This window comes from Enhydra lutris, unplaced genomic scaffold (assembly GCF_002288905.1).
Source record: "Enhydra lutris kenyoni isolate GAN:26980312 unplaced genomic scaffold, ASM228890v2 scaffoldscaffold12, whole genome shotgun sequence".
NCBI classification, from domain to species: domain Eukaryota; kingdom Metazoa; phylum Chordata; class Mammalia; order Carnivora; family Mustelidae; genus Enhydra; species Enhydra lutris.
In genome coordinates this window covers 58,281,751-58,301,119 of record NW_019154096.1, presented here as the reverse complement: position 1 = coordinate 58,301,119, position 19,369 = coordinate 58,281,751, and the positions used below count along the sequence as shown (strand labels likewise).

Genomic DNA, 19,369 nt, shown 5'->3' with positions numbered 1-19,369 from the left:
AGCAGAAATGTTTGTGTTGGAGTAGGCTTCAGATTTCAGATTTTTATTCCATTTCTAAGAAACAGTAGAGCAAGATCTGAAACAAGAACTCGGGCCTGGTCAGCTCTGACATTTGTTCACTCTCCAGGGACAGAGGCCAGGCTCCTCTCCATTCAACTTTGCTTTCTCTGTAACCAAGATCATCAGACATCTCAGATTTGGCTGAGTGATGTGAGAACAGATTGGGGAATCTGGTTCAAAGATGTGTAAATTCATGTCTCCTGGGCGCAAGAAGGGAAAAAAATAGTTGATTCCACTTGAGTGGGCAACTTGCAACAGCAGGGAGGAAATCTGCTACGTTCAGCTGTCAGACCTGGCTCCTTGGTGCTCTTGTTTCCTAGGGCAGAGTATAAGCTGAAAACACTGTCCCCACATCAAGATGCCCTGGGGACCTCACCTTCAACTGTGGGATTCTGTGCTGATTCACAAGCTCTCCTTATAGAAACAACGGGTTTCTCTGTTAATCTCTGGATTATATACATAGACGTGAGTGATGCATGTGATGACCAACACGAACTAAAGGAAAGCAGAGCGCCTCTGAGAAGCTGGGGAGCTTTGGAATTTGACACAGTGACAACAGTTTGGATATTAATATTTGGATATTGGACAACATTAACTGTTGTCAGGTCTGTGGCTGCTTTTTTGGATTGTCTCATTTAGATCCCACAGTGAGCCTATGTGTGTGGGTGTTATCCTCCTCCTTGCATTCTACAGATGGCATAGCCAAAGCACAGAAAGGCAGAGTCACTTACCTAAGATCACACAGCTACCGAAGTATCAAGTCAGGAGTCAAATCCAGGCTCTGTGGTATCCTGCCTTTTTATTACTTCTCTCTGGTGAGAAGAACCATTTCCTGGGAAAGAATCTCATGTAGTTTCTAAGGGTCCCTAATGATACTTCACAGGGGACAGGTAGCAACAAAGACGAAGGAGTAGAAAGAATAGGTAGAACTATCTGTGCCCTAGCCAGTCTGGCCTGTGGTAGCTGCTATATTCTTAAACACTAGTCAATATATAAAACATGATTTTCCTCCCAGATTTTCTGAGAATATTCATGGCTTATGATCAGTTCATTAAAAACCATCTCAGCAAAGAGAGATTCCATATCCTCTGTAGGTTTCCTTCTCTTTGTAAGATTACATCTTTATTGAATGGCTTCGCTGTATCTAGTATTGTTATATCCATTCTTAAGAATATTGAAAAACACAGGCTATGAATGCAGCACTCTAGGACTGTCATCCCTGTATGCCAGACTTCTCCAGAGTCTTGGGTATGAATTAGGCTCTCAAATCCAGAAAACAAACAAACAAATATCCTGACATATGCCACTGGATCTGTAATATCCGCCTCAAAATTTGAGCCCACTTCTCATTTGAATTTGATGCTCTTAATTTTACTTTGAATATAATATTTGGCTCTTGCCACCATACCTAAGGCCGGTTTTTCATACGAGTAGGGACATTAATGCCAAGCTTCTGATGCTCTTTGAGCAACAAGTCCTCAAGGTGCAAGAGAGACCAAGAGGTCCCCACTACATTCTGATAATTACACTTCAGTGTGATTAATGCAGAAGTAGGCATAAGACTCTCCAGGTTGGTATAATATTTTGTCATTTGGGCACCAAGGATTATGCCTCTGTGTCTCATGGCTTACTCAGAGTTCCACTGTCTCCCATAGATTTGTCTTCTCTCTGTGAGGTTGGGTTGGGTTGGTTGAGGTAATGCCTCTTTCTTTGTCCCCAAGTATGTGCATACAAACCACTCTGTTTAGGCTCCATCTCTTGTGTGTTTCAATGAAAAGTATGAGTGACCCGAGGAATCCGCTGTCCCACAGAGTAGTCAGACATACGTGTTTATTTCTTCTTCAACATATATTTTACTAAGTTCCAATTTTATATTATGTACTTTTCATTCAAGACATGTTCGTTTTGTGGCAATATGTGTTTTAGGTTAACGAGGGCCTCCACTGTAACAAGTTTTAAATAAAAATCTAACTGCATGAAAAAGAAAACAGTAAATATTTTATATTCATTAAAAACAAAAATAAAATTTAATTTACTGCATTTGTTGTAACAATATTTTTGGCCGCCCCCATTACATTGTAAATATCATTAAGGTACAAACTATGCCATGCCTGGTCTCAGCCCTAGCCTCTCTTCTCACTGTGCCTAACACGTTGATAGAAACTCAATAAATGTGTGTGGATTTGGATAGGCTTCCCCAAGGAGTATAGAGATAAAGCCTGAACTTAAAAGGAAAACTCTTGAAATTTGAATAATATCCAAAACATGCTGAAGTCTTCATCTGAAATCTAAATCCCTTCCTTTATTCTGTACTAATGCTTGTCCTAATTCTAACAAAAGACTATCAATGAAAACCTTGCTAAAATCAGAGCAAAGAAGAGAACTTCTTATTGACAGAAAATAATCAAAGGCTAGATATACTGAGGCTAGCTTGTAACTCCATGCACAATAGTATGCAACTGAGTCAAAATTTTGCCGATTTGACATATGCAAGAAATGGAATCCCTTCCTGCAAATAAGATATGAGGCCACCCTCCATCTAGGGGACAGAAATAGCTCTATAACACAACTCCTTCAAATTCCCACAGCTTGGCTCACCCTTGTTCCACAGAACCACATAATTCTATAGAAGCTGATGAAAAGCCCCATTGTCAGAAACTGCATCCTTGCTGTTTTCAGGGTTCTCTCCTAATGTACTATAATGAAGGAACCTTCATCAGAAGCAACAAGGCAAAGGAGACAATATTTCTTCCATCCCAGACTCCCTCACTGTGGTTGATCCAAGAACACACCTACACACACAGACACACACACTGTAATTATGCATCACCGTTTCCTTGATAGCAAAGAACAGTTGATCCAGAAACCAACCAAGAGGGGAGAGGAAGTGTCCATAAAGGTAAATCTAACTAGCCAAACATTTCAAATACATCTGAATTTTAGGAGGCCGATCGAAAGTATTTTGCACTGAGATCCAGGTATCCAATGAGAGGTGATATCTCTCTGTCTGGGGACTTGCTTAAGATGAATGTTCTCTGGACCACTAATGAGCACCTAATGAGCCTATAGTGATAACTCGGCTTCCTGGAGAAATCCAATGCGAGAACCTGAAGGCACGGGATGGATGGCAAAGGGCCTAATCAGTCTTAAGAACTCAACAAAACCGATTTGGAAGGCATTCATTTGAGAGGACTGCTAGGCAGAAGTAGTGTCTGCATGTTACAGAAGATAATTAAATCTGTTTTAAACAGCTGTAAGAATAAAGAGATGCAATTCGCTGCATAATTTAAGACTTTTAAATTAAATCTGAGGCAAGGGACTAAAATTAAAACTTTGATCTGTATCTCATTGTCTTAATACTTCAATTTACATACAAAGACTGAAAGTTAATAAGGAAAATTCATGATTATAACTTCTTCGGTGAGATCCAACTCCAAAACGTGAAGGCTGTGTCCTCATTAAATGGATTTCAATGATCTGTAATTTCACATACATTGAAAGACTTATGGCAGCATAAAAGTAACCACAATGTAATAACACTTCATAAATATTTTAGGATGCTGCCAGCCGTCGGATGGTGGAGAAGATGACTCTCGATACAATTTGCAGTGAGACCCTCGTTTGTTGAATTCATAAAAGAATTTGACCTACTTTTTCATCTGGGGAAAGATTGGGGCTTTTAGATACTGCACAAAGAGTTCGCAGGCTCTATTCAGTCCAGGCAGGTATCCGTTTTCCAAGCCAGCCCAGATCTGACTCCAAAGCCTGGGCTGTTTTCTCCTTCCACACAAAGGAACAGGAGCTGATTTCAGTGAGCTGTGGAGATTTAAGAGGCTTTCTCATGTATTATTCCGTACTCCACTCAGCTTTATTCTCTTTGACTCGAGCAAGGTAATTGAACCACTTCATTTCTTCTCCCTTGCTGCTTCTAGTTACAAAGGAAAAGAGGGAAATGAGGCAGGCAATATAGGTCGTCTTTAGCCAGAGGCCTCGCATCTGAAGTTCAGGTTGGCTTAGTTAGCAACTCTTCCTAAGGCTCCACTTTTCTTCAGTTCTGGCCCACAAAGGTTGGGGTGTCGCTCTTCTTTAGAGTTTCAGGGAACCGGAGTTTGCCAAGAACTTTGTTCTGCCTCGATAAGCAAGGAGAGAACCCTGGCTCATTATCGAGAGTTTCAGTTCAGAGTTTCACGTCCCAACAACTGGGGCCATCGTCTTCACGTGGGCAATAGTCTTCAGATGGATTTTGAGTCTCTCAGCCTATCTGCTTTAGGCCCCGCAACAGTGCCGCCCCATTTCATCTCCTTGGGTGGCCACCACCCCTGCATGTAAGAACTTCACACAACCACACAGGTTTGGCAAGTGTGTGACTTCTCAGGTTTCTGGCTTTGCACTTTGCCTGTTCCATGACTTGCGGCCTTATCAGCTCCTTCCTTAGCATGACCCACCATCCATGTGCAATGGAAAGTCTCCACCCCATGGCCGACAGCACTTGAATAAGCTCTACGTCTTCACCTGAGAGCTGAGATTATTTTAGCTGCCTGAAGGGAGGCTGGAATGTGAGTGGATCTTCAATACTGCCCATAGCAAGAGTGATAGAATTATAAAAGTAGCTGGTCCCTTCCCTTGGGTTTGATGACTGGGATCATGATCATTCCGCCTCTCTTTGTAAGTAATGAAATTGAGGTTGAAATATAAATTGCGTTTCAAAGGGCATGTAACTCCCGGGTTACTGCCTGACGTCTGTAGGACACCTGCACTCTAGTGCCTCTGTAGAGGTCTGCAATGTCCCTGAGATCTCTCAGAGCCTAGTAATTTGGAAAAGTGACAAAGTAACATCCAAGGCAAGAAATCATATATCCATTTCATAGATAAGATCTTATGACCTGGTTAAGTCTAGCAAGCAATGCTAGATATGGAAGTTTTAAAAGCTAGTTAGAAATTTTGAAAGCATAACATAAAACAGAGTAATGATTCCAGTGGGTATGTGTGTGTGTCTGTGTTTGTGTGTGTGTGTGTGTGCGCACGCGCCCACGTGCTTCTCATTGGTTAGTATGGCATTTACCAATCTAACGTTGATCTCCCTGAGTGGTAGGATTATGAGCAATTTGGATTTTCTTTTTCCTCATTTTATGTATTTCCAACATTCTCTTTGGAAGTTTTCCATGACTTTCTCTCTTTTTTTTTTCTTTCTTCTAATTGAGCTAACATATTTCTATTACATATTTTACTACTAGGAAAAACCCATCGCATAGGTTTATTCCTAAAGGCATCTTCCCACTTTAAAAAAAAAATCAAATTTTGTTCTTATTACATACCTGAATGTTTTACTTTTAGAGTGATTTTTGAAGTTGTTCAAAAACATCTTTATGATTTTTATTATTTGGTGGTGCCATTGTTTTCCTACCAGAGGCTGCTGAGCTAAATCCTAAGGCCACTATGTAGTGGTAACAGTGGAGTAATGTCCTTTATTACCTAAAAAGTGTTTTCAAAACATAATGTGGTCAAGGTTCTGACCCCTTTCTACCACAATGTCTAGATGGAGTAAAGAGGCCTTGGCTTAGAGTTATTTATCTGCTTACATAAGCCAAATGTTCCTTCAGCCTTATGGTATTCTGTTCCATTCTAAGCCGGACATCTAGTACAGAAGACATAAAAAGGGAATGTGGAAATTTGCTGTTCATTCAAACACATGGCACTGTGGCTCATTTGCAAGTGAAGGATTAAACCATTTTGTGATGTTACAGTTGGAAATTCTTGGTCTGAGTATTAGATCCTCAAGTATTTGGATATTTCGTGAGGCAAGTCCCAAGGCTCAGAGTCCTCAAGAAAGGGATCACCCATCTGCATTTCTTCCAAGAGAAGGTGAAATATGTATCCAGACAAACAGTTTGGTGGGTCCATAATCTGGTCTTCTGGCATCACTGACCTTGTCAGACCTGAGTTCTCTGGTGAAATGGAAAACCCCATGCACACACTGCCCTCACCAGTTTGAATGCCCTTCCTCCACGCCCACCGCTGCCATTTCTTGTAAGAGGCTCGGGGGTCGGCATCTTCAGAGAGGCACCTGTGCTCTAGATAACCATCTCTGAATAGGGGAGAAGCTGACTCTATAATCTGCAGTTATGCCAATATCTTCTTGTCTTGCGATTATGTCCAGAGCTCAGTTTTGAAGCTGAAGAGAAACCCATGAAGCATGACCTGAACCAAATATTCAGGAAATACTTTCCCAGCTGATGTAGTGAGGCAACCTCAGCTTTCAGCAATGGTAGCACCTCTCAAAAAGGATGCCAGAGAGTACCAAGACTTGCTTAGGAACAGGACATAGGGCATTTGCAACTACCTTTGCCATAGACTGGTGTTGTCTGTGCTGGAAGGACTCAGTTTACCATTATAAAAGGGCAGGCTCAACCCAGTTACAGCAGCTGATTTTTGTTAGAGTCCTTTCACTCTTGGTTGAACATTCACATTGGCAGGGTCTCCCCAGACAGGCTTTCCAGCTTCCATAGTGTTTTCATAGAGCCTGGCATATTACACCAGGCTCCTCTTATATCGCCACTTAATGGAGAATTTGATCCATGTTGGCATTCCTCTAAAGGGTTTTAGCTAAAGCTTACAATAGCTTTCTGGTTTCATGTGTGAGTGAATCCATTCTTCACAAGCACCCACCGGGAATGAGCACAGTAAAATAGTGGGAGTGCTGACCTTGGAGTTAAGAAGAGTTTGGTTCAAACTAGTCTTGTGACACTAAGCAAATTTTAGCAGTCTTTTAGGGTTGAAGATTAAATGAGATATATTATAGAGGGTAGTTATTATCTCTGCCACAGGAAATTCTCAAGAAGTGTTCTCTTTTCTCTTAGTGACCACCAGGAGATGTTCTAGAACAATCTTACTTGCATACTTTATATTAGAAGTCATATACCATTGTTCACTCTGATTGAATTAACACAAGGTGGGTTAGCATTTCTCCCCATGAACTTCTACCCACTGACGAAATCTCTTCTTTGAAAGCTCATTGTACCATAGCCATATCCTTTCTTGTCGAGACTCCATATCTTTCTTGTCGAGACTCCACTAACCTGAGTCTAACTAGACCTACCTAGAATAGGCAAAGCACAGGTAGATTACTGTTACTCTGTGCTCCCCACTCTACTAAATACTTTTAGCCTCAAAAAGAAAAGGCTGGGGCACCTGGGTGGCTCAGTCGTTAAACATCTGCTTTTGACTCAGGTCATGATTCCAGGGTCCTGGGATCGAGCCCCACATTGGGCTCCCTGCTCAGCGGGAAGCCTGCTTCTCCCTCTCCTGCTGCTTCTCTTCCCTCTATGTGTCTCTCTCTGTCAAAAACTAAATAAATAAATAAAAGTTTTTTTTTTAAAAAAGGCTGAAATATCTAATTTTCTGTCATTCAGTGTTGCTTTATCATTTTTTTATCTTACTGAGTGGTCAGAAGAGCATTAAAAAGAACAGAAATCTAAGACCAAAGTTGGTTGTATTCCATCATCAATCTGTTGTCAATCTGTGTTACCTTCTGGTTATTTCTCATATACTTAATCAATATTTAAATATCAATTTACAGTAATGGTAGAAATAGAATTTGTGTTTTGCATTGTTTCTTGTGTTAGACCATACTCCACCCCTCCCCCTTTAATTCTGGTGAACTCTCTACTCCCCTTCACTTGCTCCCTCCCTCCTTTAATCCTCAAGGCTGGTCTCTCTCTGCCCCTCCCTTCACTTCACCCCCCCCCCCCCCCCCGGAATCAGTGTTAACAGACTGGGTTCGATTTGCCAACACCTTTATGCTCATACAGACTCACACATACAGTACATATACTGTTATCTACTGCGTCTTTGTTTTTGTTTTTGTTTTTGACAAAAAAATGGGTTGTACTAAAGTCAGTTCTCTACAATGTTGTGTTTTTTTAAAAGATTTTATTTATTTATTTATTTATTTGACAGACAGAGATCACAAGTAGGCAGAGATGCAGGCAGAGAGAGGAGGAAGCAGGCTTCCTGCTGAGCAGAGAGCCTGATGTGGGGCTCTATCCCAGAACCCTGGGATCATGACCTGAGCTGAAGGCAGAGGCTCCAACCCACTGAGCCACCCAGGTGCCCTTACAATGTCATTTTTGGTACATGAACTTTAAGATCACTTTCAAGACTGAGTTCCAGTGAAGCCTGAGGCAAGTCTGAGCTTAGCAGGGGCCAGGCTCTGACATATGAGCCCCGTTTCTATCTGCAGTGAGTCCATAATGCCTTCAAGAGTGTCTCAGAGTCTCACTTTTGGATGAGGCTGTCAGCATTGAGTTACTATAGCGTTTGTCTTCCCACTTTTCTCTCAAGCCATGTTGCAGGAACTGATAGGTTCATACACCTTCCATTCCTCAGGTTAATCTTGGCTCCTCAGTGGCCATTTGATATATTTGTTTTTCTATTACCAAAGTCAGTGATGCCCTTGGAGAACCCCCATATGGATTTCAGGGGGCTTTTGTGCTTTTCTTGGGAACATCTTTTGAGCTAATATTCTCTGTTCTGTATTTGTATCAGAGCAGGTGACGAAAGGGCAGTAGGTCTAAAAAATGTTATATGGTAGCCTAGATAGTTGCCAGCCCAGCAGCTATTCAGGACTGATGACTTGTGATTTATTAAATGGAAATAACTCTCAATTATATGGCGCATTTTCCTGACTACTGAATTACGAATACCTATTGTTCCCCATACTCTCTGTCTTCTTTATGGCTTGAACACAATACCGCTTCACCAGAGGGAAGGCGTCGAATGCAGTATGGCATTCCTGCCGATCCATCTTTCCACTTCTAAGCAAAGCTGTTGTTAGAGGGAGAAAGAGTCAAAGCCAGGGATGGAGTCTAACAAGAAAAGAAAGCGATCCCTCGCCTTCGTTATCACCTTTCTGTAACTCTGAAAGGCATCACAAGTAACTTTCAATTAAAGAAGCTCACCGAGGAGTGCGCTGCATGGATAAAGTTAAACCCCAGATCATCTTAAACCCTTGCTTCAGTGTCACGCGTGGTGGGACGGCAGGCATCTTACTTAACCTGCCAGCGCCCAGTTCTCCTGGGGGAACAGATCAGAGCACATCTGCCCTTGCTATCTCCCTGGAGTCCTAACAGCCAACTGAGATAATACAGAAGAAAGCACTTCGATGAACAAGCAGAGGCACAGTATTCAAAATGTACAGAAGGGACAAGAATGGCCTGCAGGCACTGGGTTAGGTACTCAGGGCACAACCAGGAAGAACACATCTCAGCACTTAGGACTTTATATAAACTACTTGTGTATTATCCAGCAACTGGTTTTCCTGCAGAAGTTACCGAATCTTGACAATGTGCATTATAGAATGATTGTTTGTAGTTGTGCATCAGTCACTTTAAAAAAAAGTTCTTTTATTGCTGGCTTTTACTGATGCACCTTTCACACTGAGAATCCTAAAACATCCTGGGAAATGATCGCCCCCATTCCATAATGGAATGAGAATAACATTAGCTTGTAGTGGGCTGTTCTCATCTTCAGATGGACTAAATGATGAGATGACCTCATATTCAACAATCCAATCCCAAGGGCCTTAACCCTTGGTGCAGCCCAGCATCAGCTGGGAACCTTCTCAGACCGCAGCAAACCAACCGAGCATCTTCCCCAGAGGGCTTGAGTCAAGAGGGGACTCTTGGGCGGTAGCTGGGCATCAGCGTACTTTTTTTTTTCTTTTAATTTCTACAAGAGGTGCTGATATCAAAATCTGAGATTCATTGGTTTCAAAACCAATAAACTATGGGAGTTAATTTTGACAGGAAAGTACGTGTAATTTCCTTTGCAACTCATATTTCAATCTACCATCGTCTACCCTGAGCTACCCTCTAATTAACTTCCCAGAATAGTTGGGCCTCCTTTCAATTCACCCTCCATATTGTAACCAGAGTGATCTTTTTGAATTAAAAACATCAAAATTCCATCTTCTGCTAAACCTCCCCTTAAAACACTTTAGTGGCTTCTCACTACTCTTAGGAAAAAAATAAAAATCAGAAACTCAGCCACAATTCCTAAAATGTCATTTTTCTCCCCTTCAGTCTAGTTTTATAACATGTTCCTACTGTGTCTTTAGCTTCGTCTTCTTATGACTGTACTACCCACTTACTGCCACAGGGCCCTTGCACAGTTGGTTCCCTCTGTCACCATTGCCTGGACTCCTTACCTCCATCTTCCTCACTCCTGTCCTTTGTTTGGCTAAGTTATTTCTTTCCTTAAGGTCATCCTGGCTCAGATACAACTTCTCGGAAGATTTCCCTGAAGTTCTCAAACAGATCAGATTTTTAGCTCTCTACCTCTCCCTACTGTACAACTTACAACACTGTGTACTTTCTTTCATATCAAACCCTGTAAAAACTTTTTATTTATCTGTGATTATTTCATCTGTCTCATTTAGTAGTCTGTATGCTCATGACAGCCCAGACCACATCTGTTTTGCTTTGTTTGTTATAATTAACTTACCATCATTTTCCCATGCCAGGTGTGTCACAAGATAGACACTCAATAAATATCTGCTGGTTGGGTGGTTGGTTGAATGAATGAATGACCGGAAAGCCAGTTAAAGCAGGCAAGTGTGCCTAATTGTGGTGATCTAGGACTAGGCTCTCTTGCCTTTGCCCTGTTTCTTATTCTCTGAAGGGAGTTTTGGTATCCCGGTCTCGGATGGCAATTACAGCCCAAGGAAGTCAGAGGCCCATGACTGATGAGCCCCAAAGAGATGCATTGACAGCTGTGTTAGGCTTATGAAGCACCTGAGAGCCTCTGAAGGCAAAAACATGGCATCTAGTATGTTCCACTCGAGTGGGCAAAGCTTCACAGCAGCAGGGATGAAATCTGCTGCCTTGGCCCCTTGGTGCCCTTGTCTCCTGGTATGGAGGATCAAGCTCAGGGGCCTGCACTCACATCAGGGAGAGTGAGAGTTAGAGGGATCTTCCTCATAGTGGACGGAGTATCCTAAAAGCATCACTCCTCTGTGAAGGCAGCCCTACTGATACGGTCGTTCCAACACTGTGGCTCCCTTCTTCCATCTGTTACGTACATGGGGAACACTGTCATGAGCAGATACTGAGGAACACTTTCAGGCCAAAAGACTGGCATGACAGACAGTGGACATCCAGACAGAATTTGAGAGGAGTTTTCAGTCATTGAAAGAGGTCGATGTCCAGGCCCACAAAAGCAGAATGGTGAATACGACAGAAAGGGCAAGACCGGGAGACTCAGGCAAGGATGGCCCGAGTCAGACTTTTCTCAGGTGTGTGGGTAGCCGCTGTCACTTGTGGGGACTGAGGTAGAATCAGCTGAGATGTTTGTCTCTACTCTGTGCTCTTGCCAATGGAGAGCCTTACCTGAGGCCCACTCTGTCTCCACAAAGAACCCTAAATCTCTCTTTCTTTCTCAGTCTCTCTCTCTCTCAGTGCCCTTCCCTCCCTCTCTCCTCACTTTCTTTCTTTCTCCCTATTTTCCCTCCCTCCTCCCTCTCTTCCTTCCTCATTTCCTCCCTACCTCCCTCCCCTCTCCCCCCTCTCTCTTTTTCCTTCCTTCTTCACTCTGTCACTCCCGCTCTTTCTCAGAATTTATATTGCTATTTTCTTTCATGGTTAACCCAGTTAACCCTAACTATTCCTGATGTTTTCCTCAGACACTTGTCCCAGATGATGTGAGTAGATTTTAAGGTGGTTTCTTCCTCTGTGCCCATACCTAAGACTGGCTGGCAGCCCCTCTGCTGAAAATCCAGAAAACATGAGAACTGACCAGAAACAGCACCGAGAAATTGACCAGTCTGATTTGTGCAAATGAAGGACAAGTCAGCAAGAATGGTTGACCTTTATATTTATTAGCGAAGGGAATTGAAGTAATTGCACTGTGTCTAGGCTTGTGGATAATTTGTCTTGTAGTTCCGAGTGGAGTTTCTTTTTCTCACAGGAGGGGAGAGTTCTTGCTCATGTCTTCCGTGAGAGTTAGCTGCCCTGCCGTGTGCCTCCCACACAATGCTTGGCTGGACATAGATCAGAAGAGTAGGTCACAGAGATTCATAGGATTTGAACTGCTTTTCCTTTCTCTGTGAATTAATCTTCTAAATGTCAGCATTTTAAACTTGGCCTTTTCAAAAAATATGATACCATATGAACCTTACTTAATCGAAAAAAATTTTTTTTTCTAGTTCAAAGGGTTTTAGTGTGTATGTGGTTTTTTTAAGTTGGTTTTTTGTTTTGTTTTTTGGTTGTTTTGGTTGTTTGTGTTTGTTTTTTGGGGTTTTGGTGTATTTTTTTTTTTTTTTTAGGTTTCTCCCCTAAAAATGGGAAAAGCTAACAAAACAAACAAGAAAACTTGATAAAGGACAGGCTGCATGGGATGGAAGCTGGTTTTTGTCAGTTGGGTCTAAGAAACTTTGTTCCTTAAGAATCTCTACTATTATTCCCAAAGTGTTTTCTTATAGATCTGGAATTTTAGAAAGCAGATCTTTATCCTCTCTCTCCTTGCCTCCCACTGGGAAATTTAGATCTATATGATTCTGATCCAGCTATAAAATGGGGATTGCACGTCCTTCACAGCTGCGTGGTTTTGACAGTCGTTGATTTGGTCCAAAATTTTACGGAGGATTCATCAACTCACATGTCTTGTAACAACCCTTTGAGTGAAGAGAGTAAGGTATTATTGTGCCCATTTCATAGATGAGGTAACTGAGACCCAAGGAGGCTGAATGACTTGGATGAAGTCATGCGACTTGTTATTGGCGCCCTGGACTCAAGCCCGGAGGGGCAGCTGTGCTTTATCCCCCTCTGATGAATGAAATGCAGGTCCACAGAGATGGGTTCAAATCCTAGGTCTGCCCACTAACTAGCTGTGTTAACCTTGAACAGATAATTAAATCTTTCTTAACGTCAGCATCCCTACCTGTAAAGTGGACAGATGTGGCCTGTTTTTTCTCTCCCAGCTAAGATTCTGTGAAGAATAAAATGATAATCATTTTTCTAGCACAAAATACCGAAGTGTAAAAGAATTAACCATCATTATCTTAAATAATAATAGCGCTGAGCCCAGTGTCCTATCAGGTGTGAGACAAGGTGTCTTTTAACCTTCTTCTAACATGACTAGGGAACCAGTAATGAGAAGGGGGACTCAAGGGTCCTGAAAACCTGGGAAGAGGTCTATAACCATGAGGGTAGGCTGAATCGTTAAAGCTGTGTGTGTACACCTTTTACTCCTGGGGATAAGAGTATAAACAGATCCCTCAGAGAAATTGACTCTCAAGTTAGAGCTGATTGTCAAACACTTAGTTTTCCAAATCTTGAAACTTTTGGTGGTGGATGCCCTTCCGATTTGGAGAACATCCATCTTGGTAAGCTCCGGTCTGCCAGGCAATGTCACAGGGATTCTGTCTAATGCAGATAGATGCTCCCAGCTGCAGGAGGGGGCCGGAGTCCACCACAAGCCCCGAACCAGGGACTGGGACGAGCCCCAGCCCCTGGAGCAGAGGCGGCCAGCACCGACTCCCCTTCTCTGACGCTGGGCTGTTTTTCAGGGTGACGTCCAGAGGACACTCATCCAAGTGGACTTCGGTGACGGCATTGCGGTGTCTTACGTCAACCTCAGCTCCATGGAGGACGGGATCAAACACGTCTATCACAACGTGGGCATCTTCCGAGTGACGGTGCAGGTGGACAACAGTCTGGGCTCTGACAGCGCCGTCCTGTACTTACATGTAACTTGTATGTTATTACTGTTGTTGGTTTATGACATATTTCAAATATTGTGTCCTTTGAAAGTATAACTCAGAGCTTCCTGTCTAGAAGCAGCTCACCAGTTACCTTTAAGGAGATGGGGAGGGAGGACAAGAGAGCCGAGTGGGAGAAAGTAGAAGGAAAATCAGGGAGCAGAGCCTGAATAATCCTAGAATTTCTGTTGCTGCGACTTGTTCTCATTGGACTTACTGTGCCTTTTCTAGGCGCCTCTGAGACCATACCCCTGTGGCTGGCGGCTGGTGGCTGGGCCGAGCTCTTGGATTGCATATGAGTTTGTCACCATTTTTTTTTTTTTTAAGTCAGAAACATTTAAAAACAATTCCCACGTATGGCTTAATCCAGTACATTGAGAATTAGCACGAGTGATGAAATTTCTACCCACCTCCCATGATACGTCCCGCTGTAAATTATGCTTTTAGACTTTTGCTTCTTTTTAAAGGTGTTTCCTGGGCTCTTATCTGTGCTGTTTGGTGTTAGAGGGAAGGCGGCATCAGGCGAGGGAAAGAGCTGCATTGAGAAGTAGTTCCTAGAAGTGTTGAAGCATCTGTCCCATCGAGGGATGTGGAGGTGTGCTAAGTCTGATGAGGTCACAACAGCTCCTAAGTTATGTGTCAGGCAAATGTGCACCACGAATGCCTCTGGTGGCAGGTGTGTGGGTGTCCCCAGACAGGCTTGTGACGTGTTCAGGTTGCTACAGAAATGCTTTGCTTTAAAATGAAAGTAGCTATGTGAAGCCTGAGTGACGTAATGGATAAGGAGCTGGCCTTCTAAAATGAAAGTAGTTCCTTTTACGAATGGCCTTGTCCAAATTAATTTTAAATTCTAGACCAGGAGTGTTAAGACTGGGCAGGATTCCATGCCTCCCACCTGCCTCTTGCCCACTGAACTGATCACAGAACATACCAACTAGAATCCTTTTTTCTTAAGCTGCTGTGGTCCAGTGGGAGGACAAGACTACTTAGGGATTCCCCGGGTGATTGTTCATTCCCGAGGATTCCTGCAGTATCTGTAATTCTCGATCTTTCTCTCCCACACACTCATGACAGAGGTGCTTTGAAGAAACACTTCCTCTCTTCTCTGGGTTTAAGTGAAGTTTTACAAGATTCCCAGTCGGCACACTCCTCCTGCCTCTTTTCAGCTGAAGTTTATTAAGCAATTACTATGCACCAAGCCTTGTGCTAAGCAAGCCCTTTGCATGTCTGATCTCACTTCTCAGGACAACCTGAGGAAGTCAGCACTATTAGAAACCCTACTTTACAAAGAACGGCAGGGGCCAGAGAGCTTGAATAATGTATTTGAAATTGCAAAGCCAGGCTTCAGACTCAGGACTTTCCATCTCTGGAGCACCAGCCTTTGATCCCTGAGGTCATTGTCCGTGCTGTCAGTGATGGAACTTGTCCCCTCCACTCCCTTGCAGATTGTCCCAAAGGAGCAGGAGCAACTACATAGGTTCAAGGCACATTTCAGAGGCTCCCTTTCTCCTGACTCAGTGGCAGCCCCTCCCCTCTCCAGGCTGTCCTGCATGGACTTTCTGGAGTTATCTCTTACTAAGGAGTAATCTTCCTTACTAAGGAATGGTCAAGGAAATCTCTCAGAAATACATCACAAACGTTGGTCATTGGTAGCAAAACTAACTTATAACAGACGTGGGTACATTTGCTGGGAATGGCTGCCTACCCAGCAGCCTCTCATTTTCCCCGGCTTATTCAGTAAGGGGAGGGTTTTTGTTTGAGAGCTGCTCTCCTGAAGAATTACAATAATTTTAGTCCATATCTTGTATATGTATGAAACGTCTACCGCACTCTAACCACATGTGAATACGGATTTGAAATGCCACAGCTTCTTGGTCTCCGTTTCTTGGGCTCTCCCATAGATCACCCACACCTTGGCCTCCCCATCGCCCCTTTGAGTTCATCCTCACCCCAGGAAATGATCGTATCCCTTGAGGGCTAGCTCCCTGCCCTGGCCCTCTGCCGGGTTTCCTCAACCCTGGGAAGGAAAACAGCACAGAGATCAAAGGTTGCTGACACCAGGACTTCTAAAAGAAATAAGCTTCACTTTTTCCTTTTTTTTTTTTTTGTTTTTTTCCTCCTCATTAGCCTCGTTAAGTGGCTCAGCAGTTTGACTTTCCCCTTAGTGGCACCTGCTTTGTAAGGGGCATTTTTGTGTTCTGGTTCTAATTTTGTTAGGCTCATCCTGGGTTCAGTGTTTGGATAAGCATACCTCCTATAATGGAACCCCTCTACAAGCATGACTTTGGGCATAAGAATTAACTGTTTTGTACTAATTCTATCGAAGCAAGACTCTGCCTCACCTGATGCCTCCCCTGTGACAGGCATGTTGGGGCAGAGAAAGCAAAGATGGGAGAAGGACTTCCTCTTTGACGCTGTTTTACGCTCAGAGGAAGTCAGAACAAGACCATACTTGATTAACATTCCCCGACATCTCAAACCTGAAGGGGATCATGGCAGTTTTTGGTGCTACAGTCCCAGGTTCTGGGGCCAGAGCCGGGGTGGGGGGCGGTATTTTTTTGTAGAACAAACACATTGGACTGGGTTAGGAGTGGTTAGGTGCAGATACTGGCCTGAACTCCTGGCCAACTCACTCCATTTCTCTGAGCCTAGGTTTTCTCCCCTGTCGTATGGGGAACCCTCATCTTGTTTCTCAGGTTCCTTCAAGCAGAATATGCTGTGATCTGTCAGCTAGTAAAGCTGGCTTCTCCACCATCCCAAAGTAGCGCATGTGTTTCTACATTGGGGGTTCAGAGCAGCAACTCTTAGCTCAGTTTCCAAGCCCGCCCTCTGCTTCTCTCACCAGTACCCCCTCCTCTTTGCCTGGATTTCTCCCCCACTGCCTGACTTGATGGCATTCTCTCTCTCTCTGCTCTCCAGGTCAGAAAGGAGATTTGATTTCAAATCAGAGGGTTTTGTTTTTGTTTTTTTAATACGGGTTTGGAAGGTCATCAGAAACAAATGGAGATGATGTGCCTGCTCTAACTTTGCCAGGAGTGGGCCAGCCATTCTCGCTGAGAGGCTGCGTAATCTGTTGTAGCTGACAGTTGGAAAGTCCTTGGGGATAGGATTTACCGTGCTCTGCGAGTTTGCAAACTAACGAGACATGCGGTGCAGCCGGGGTTCCCTTCAGCTGGTGGAGCAGGGGATAGAAGTTAGAGGGCATGCAGATTTCTGCTCAGAAAACTACCCCATCTCAGCCAGTCTTGCAGAAAAAAGTCACTGAAAACTGTGCAAATTTGAAGAATGGGAGGTTTAAAAAAAAAAAAAAAAGATGAGACAGATTTTCTAGTTCTTCCCGAATCTTTCCAACTACTTCTGTGCATAGGTACCATTTGCTGATGTCTTTCTGTTCCTATCTTAGGGTAAAATGTGATTTTCTTGAAAACCTACACAGCTTTGCAGCTTTTCACGTGATTATCATTTGGTCCAGCAAATGTCAAACCCGAGTTTTGTAAAGTGTGGCTTTATGAGTCACGTGCCCCAGAATTACATGATAAAAATATAGTGTCCTGGACCTCATCCCAGACCTGCTATCTTGGAATTCCTAGAGGTGTGGCTCATCGTCTGCCTTGAAGAGATTAGTATAATCTTTATGCACTTTGAAGTTTCAGAACTCTGTTTCAGGATCTCGTCTTTATCCTTTGAACTACTTTTACTTCTTCTAGCAGGTTTTTAACATTTCACATAAACAGCCATGTAATGCACACACAATATTTAATTTGGTGGTCGGACCTGGTCTCCAAAACAAATGGCAGAGGCAGTCCCCAGCAGTTGTTACATATGTGCACATTTGTGCACGCGTGTACGTGCACGCGCGCGCGCGCACACACACACACACACACACACACACACACACAATGTTCAGCCTCACAAACATCAGCTGCTTTCTGTAGCACATTAGGGCTAAACTGGGAAAGAGGGAGACCCAATTAACACAAGTTATTTCCCAGTTCCCTCACCCACCTGGCCTGGAAGATTCATATGGAGTGATGCAGCGCCACCTGCCGTTCCTTTTGTGCATCACAAGCACCTGTCCGCCGGAGCCACTTCTGCCGGCTTGTTCAGCTCTGGATTTAGAGCAGCCAGCCAGCTGGGGGCCCCCAGGGGCTGGAGTGTACCTTCCGCAGCTCAGCGGGCTTAGTGAGGACTGCACGCTCTGTACACAGAAGAGATGCTTAAAAGATAGGCTTTGGGGCAGCAGGTGTGTTAAACGCATGAGAAGTAAATGAATACAAGAGGACAAGGTGGGAATATGAAAGGCAAACTGCGCACATGTGAATGAACGTGTGATGTGTACACCTGCCATAATGAACGCGTGAGAACACACGCATGCGTACTTCAGCGCCTACAAGCTGATGCGCTGTGCATTCTGAATCCTTCTTGGATCTCATTGGCTCCCCCTCTTTCCCTCCATCTCTCCCCTGCAGCCACTCGGGCGTTCTTGCTGTTCCTCAGACTTGGCAAACAAACATCCCCCTCAGGGTCTTTGCACTTGCCCTGCTCTCATCCTGGAGCATCATGAGGAGTGTGGGGGGGTACTCCTTCCCTTTATGCAGGTCACTGCTCACATGTCATTTCTTCTGAGAGACAAAAACAGCCCTCTCTCGCCTCCCCCAGCTTTATGTGTTCAGTGTCCCCTCCCCCAGTGAGACATGAACTCCGCCAAGTAGCAGGTGTCCCCAGCACCTAGAATAATGCCTGATGTGTGGCAGCCCTCTGAAACTATTGAAGGAATTAATGACCACATTTCACGGAGAAGGTTCCATTTCTGCTGTTAATAGGACCCACAGATGCCATCCTTCCTCTGATGTTCTGACTTTAAAAAAAATATTAAATACTCATATGTGAGAGAGACACAGAAAATGAGTCCCTTAGGATGGAACCGACATGCTTAAGAGAGCTTATCTAGTCCTTGTATTCTAGCTGATCAGGGAGATCACCGATAAGGGGAGTCAGGAAGAACATTCCAGAAGCCTGGTCACTGCCACTGAGACTCGAAGGCTGGCAGGTGCCTTGAGAGAAGTGTCTACCCTGAGGCCTTGGGGCAGCACAGGGCAGCACCTGCTGGAGCAAACCGAGTGATAGGGAACAGCAGAGCCATGAAAGAAATGAGAGCCTGTGTAAAGTGCACTTGCCAGCGCTGGGGGTATATTTCAGTGTTGGGTAGATACTGACTCTTAGTAGCTATTTTGTGAAGATGGGAGAGATCTTTTGGAACATTTGTCACCTGGCCAGAGCATGGGCTTTAAAATCAAACTGCTTTGGCTCACATCCTGGAATCGATGTTTCCTCACTGCATGACCTTGGGAAAGTCATTGTCCTCTATTTGTTCATCTTTAGTTGGAAATGACAGTAGTGCCTGTTTCTTGAGGTTGTTGTGAGGAGCAAACAAGAATGAAAAGAGTCATTAGCAGAATATGTGACACATGGTCATCACTCAGTAGATGCTGCCTTTTTTTTTTTTAAAGCACATTGAACCATTCTGACTTATGAACAACTACTTCTTATCATATG

General features: G+C 43.7%; 1 protein-coding gene across 4 annotated transcripts in view; it reads left to right on the top strand.

Annotated features, from left to right (window-relative positions):
* The window catches only part of LOC111144791 (sortilin related VPS10 domain containing receptor 1), a 494,131-nt gene that overhangs the window by 436,273 nt on the left and 38,489 nt on the right, over positions 1–19,369 (top strand). For all 4 annotated transcript variants that reach the window (XM_022499251.1, XM_022499255.1, XM_022499253.1 and 1 more), the window contains exon 19: positions 13,622–13,808. In XM_022499251.1, coding sequence (XP_022354959.1) covers positions 13,622–13,808 — 187 coding nt within the window. The remainder of the gene's footprint in view (positions 1–13,621; positions 13,809–19,369) is intronic.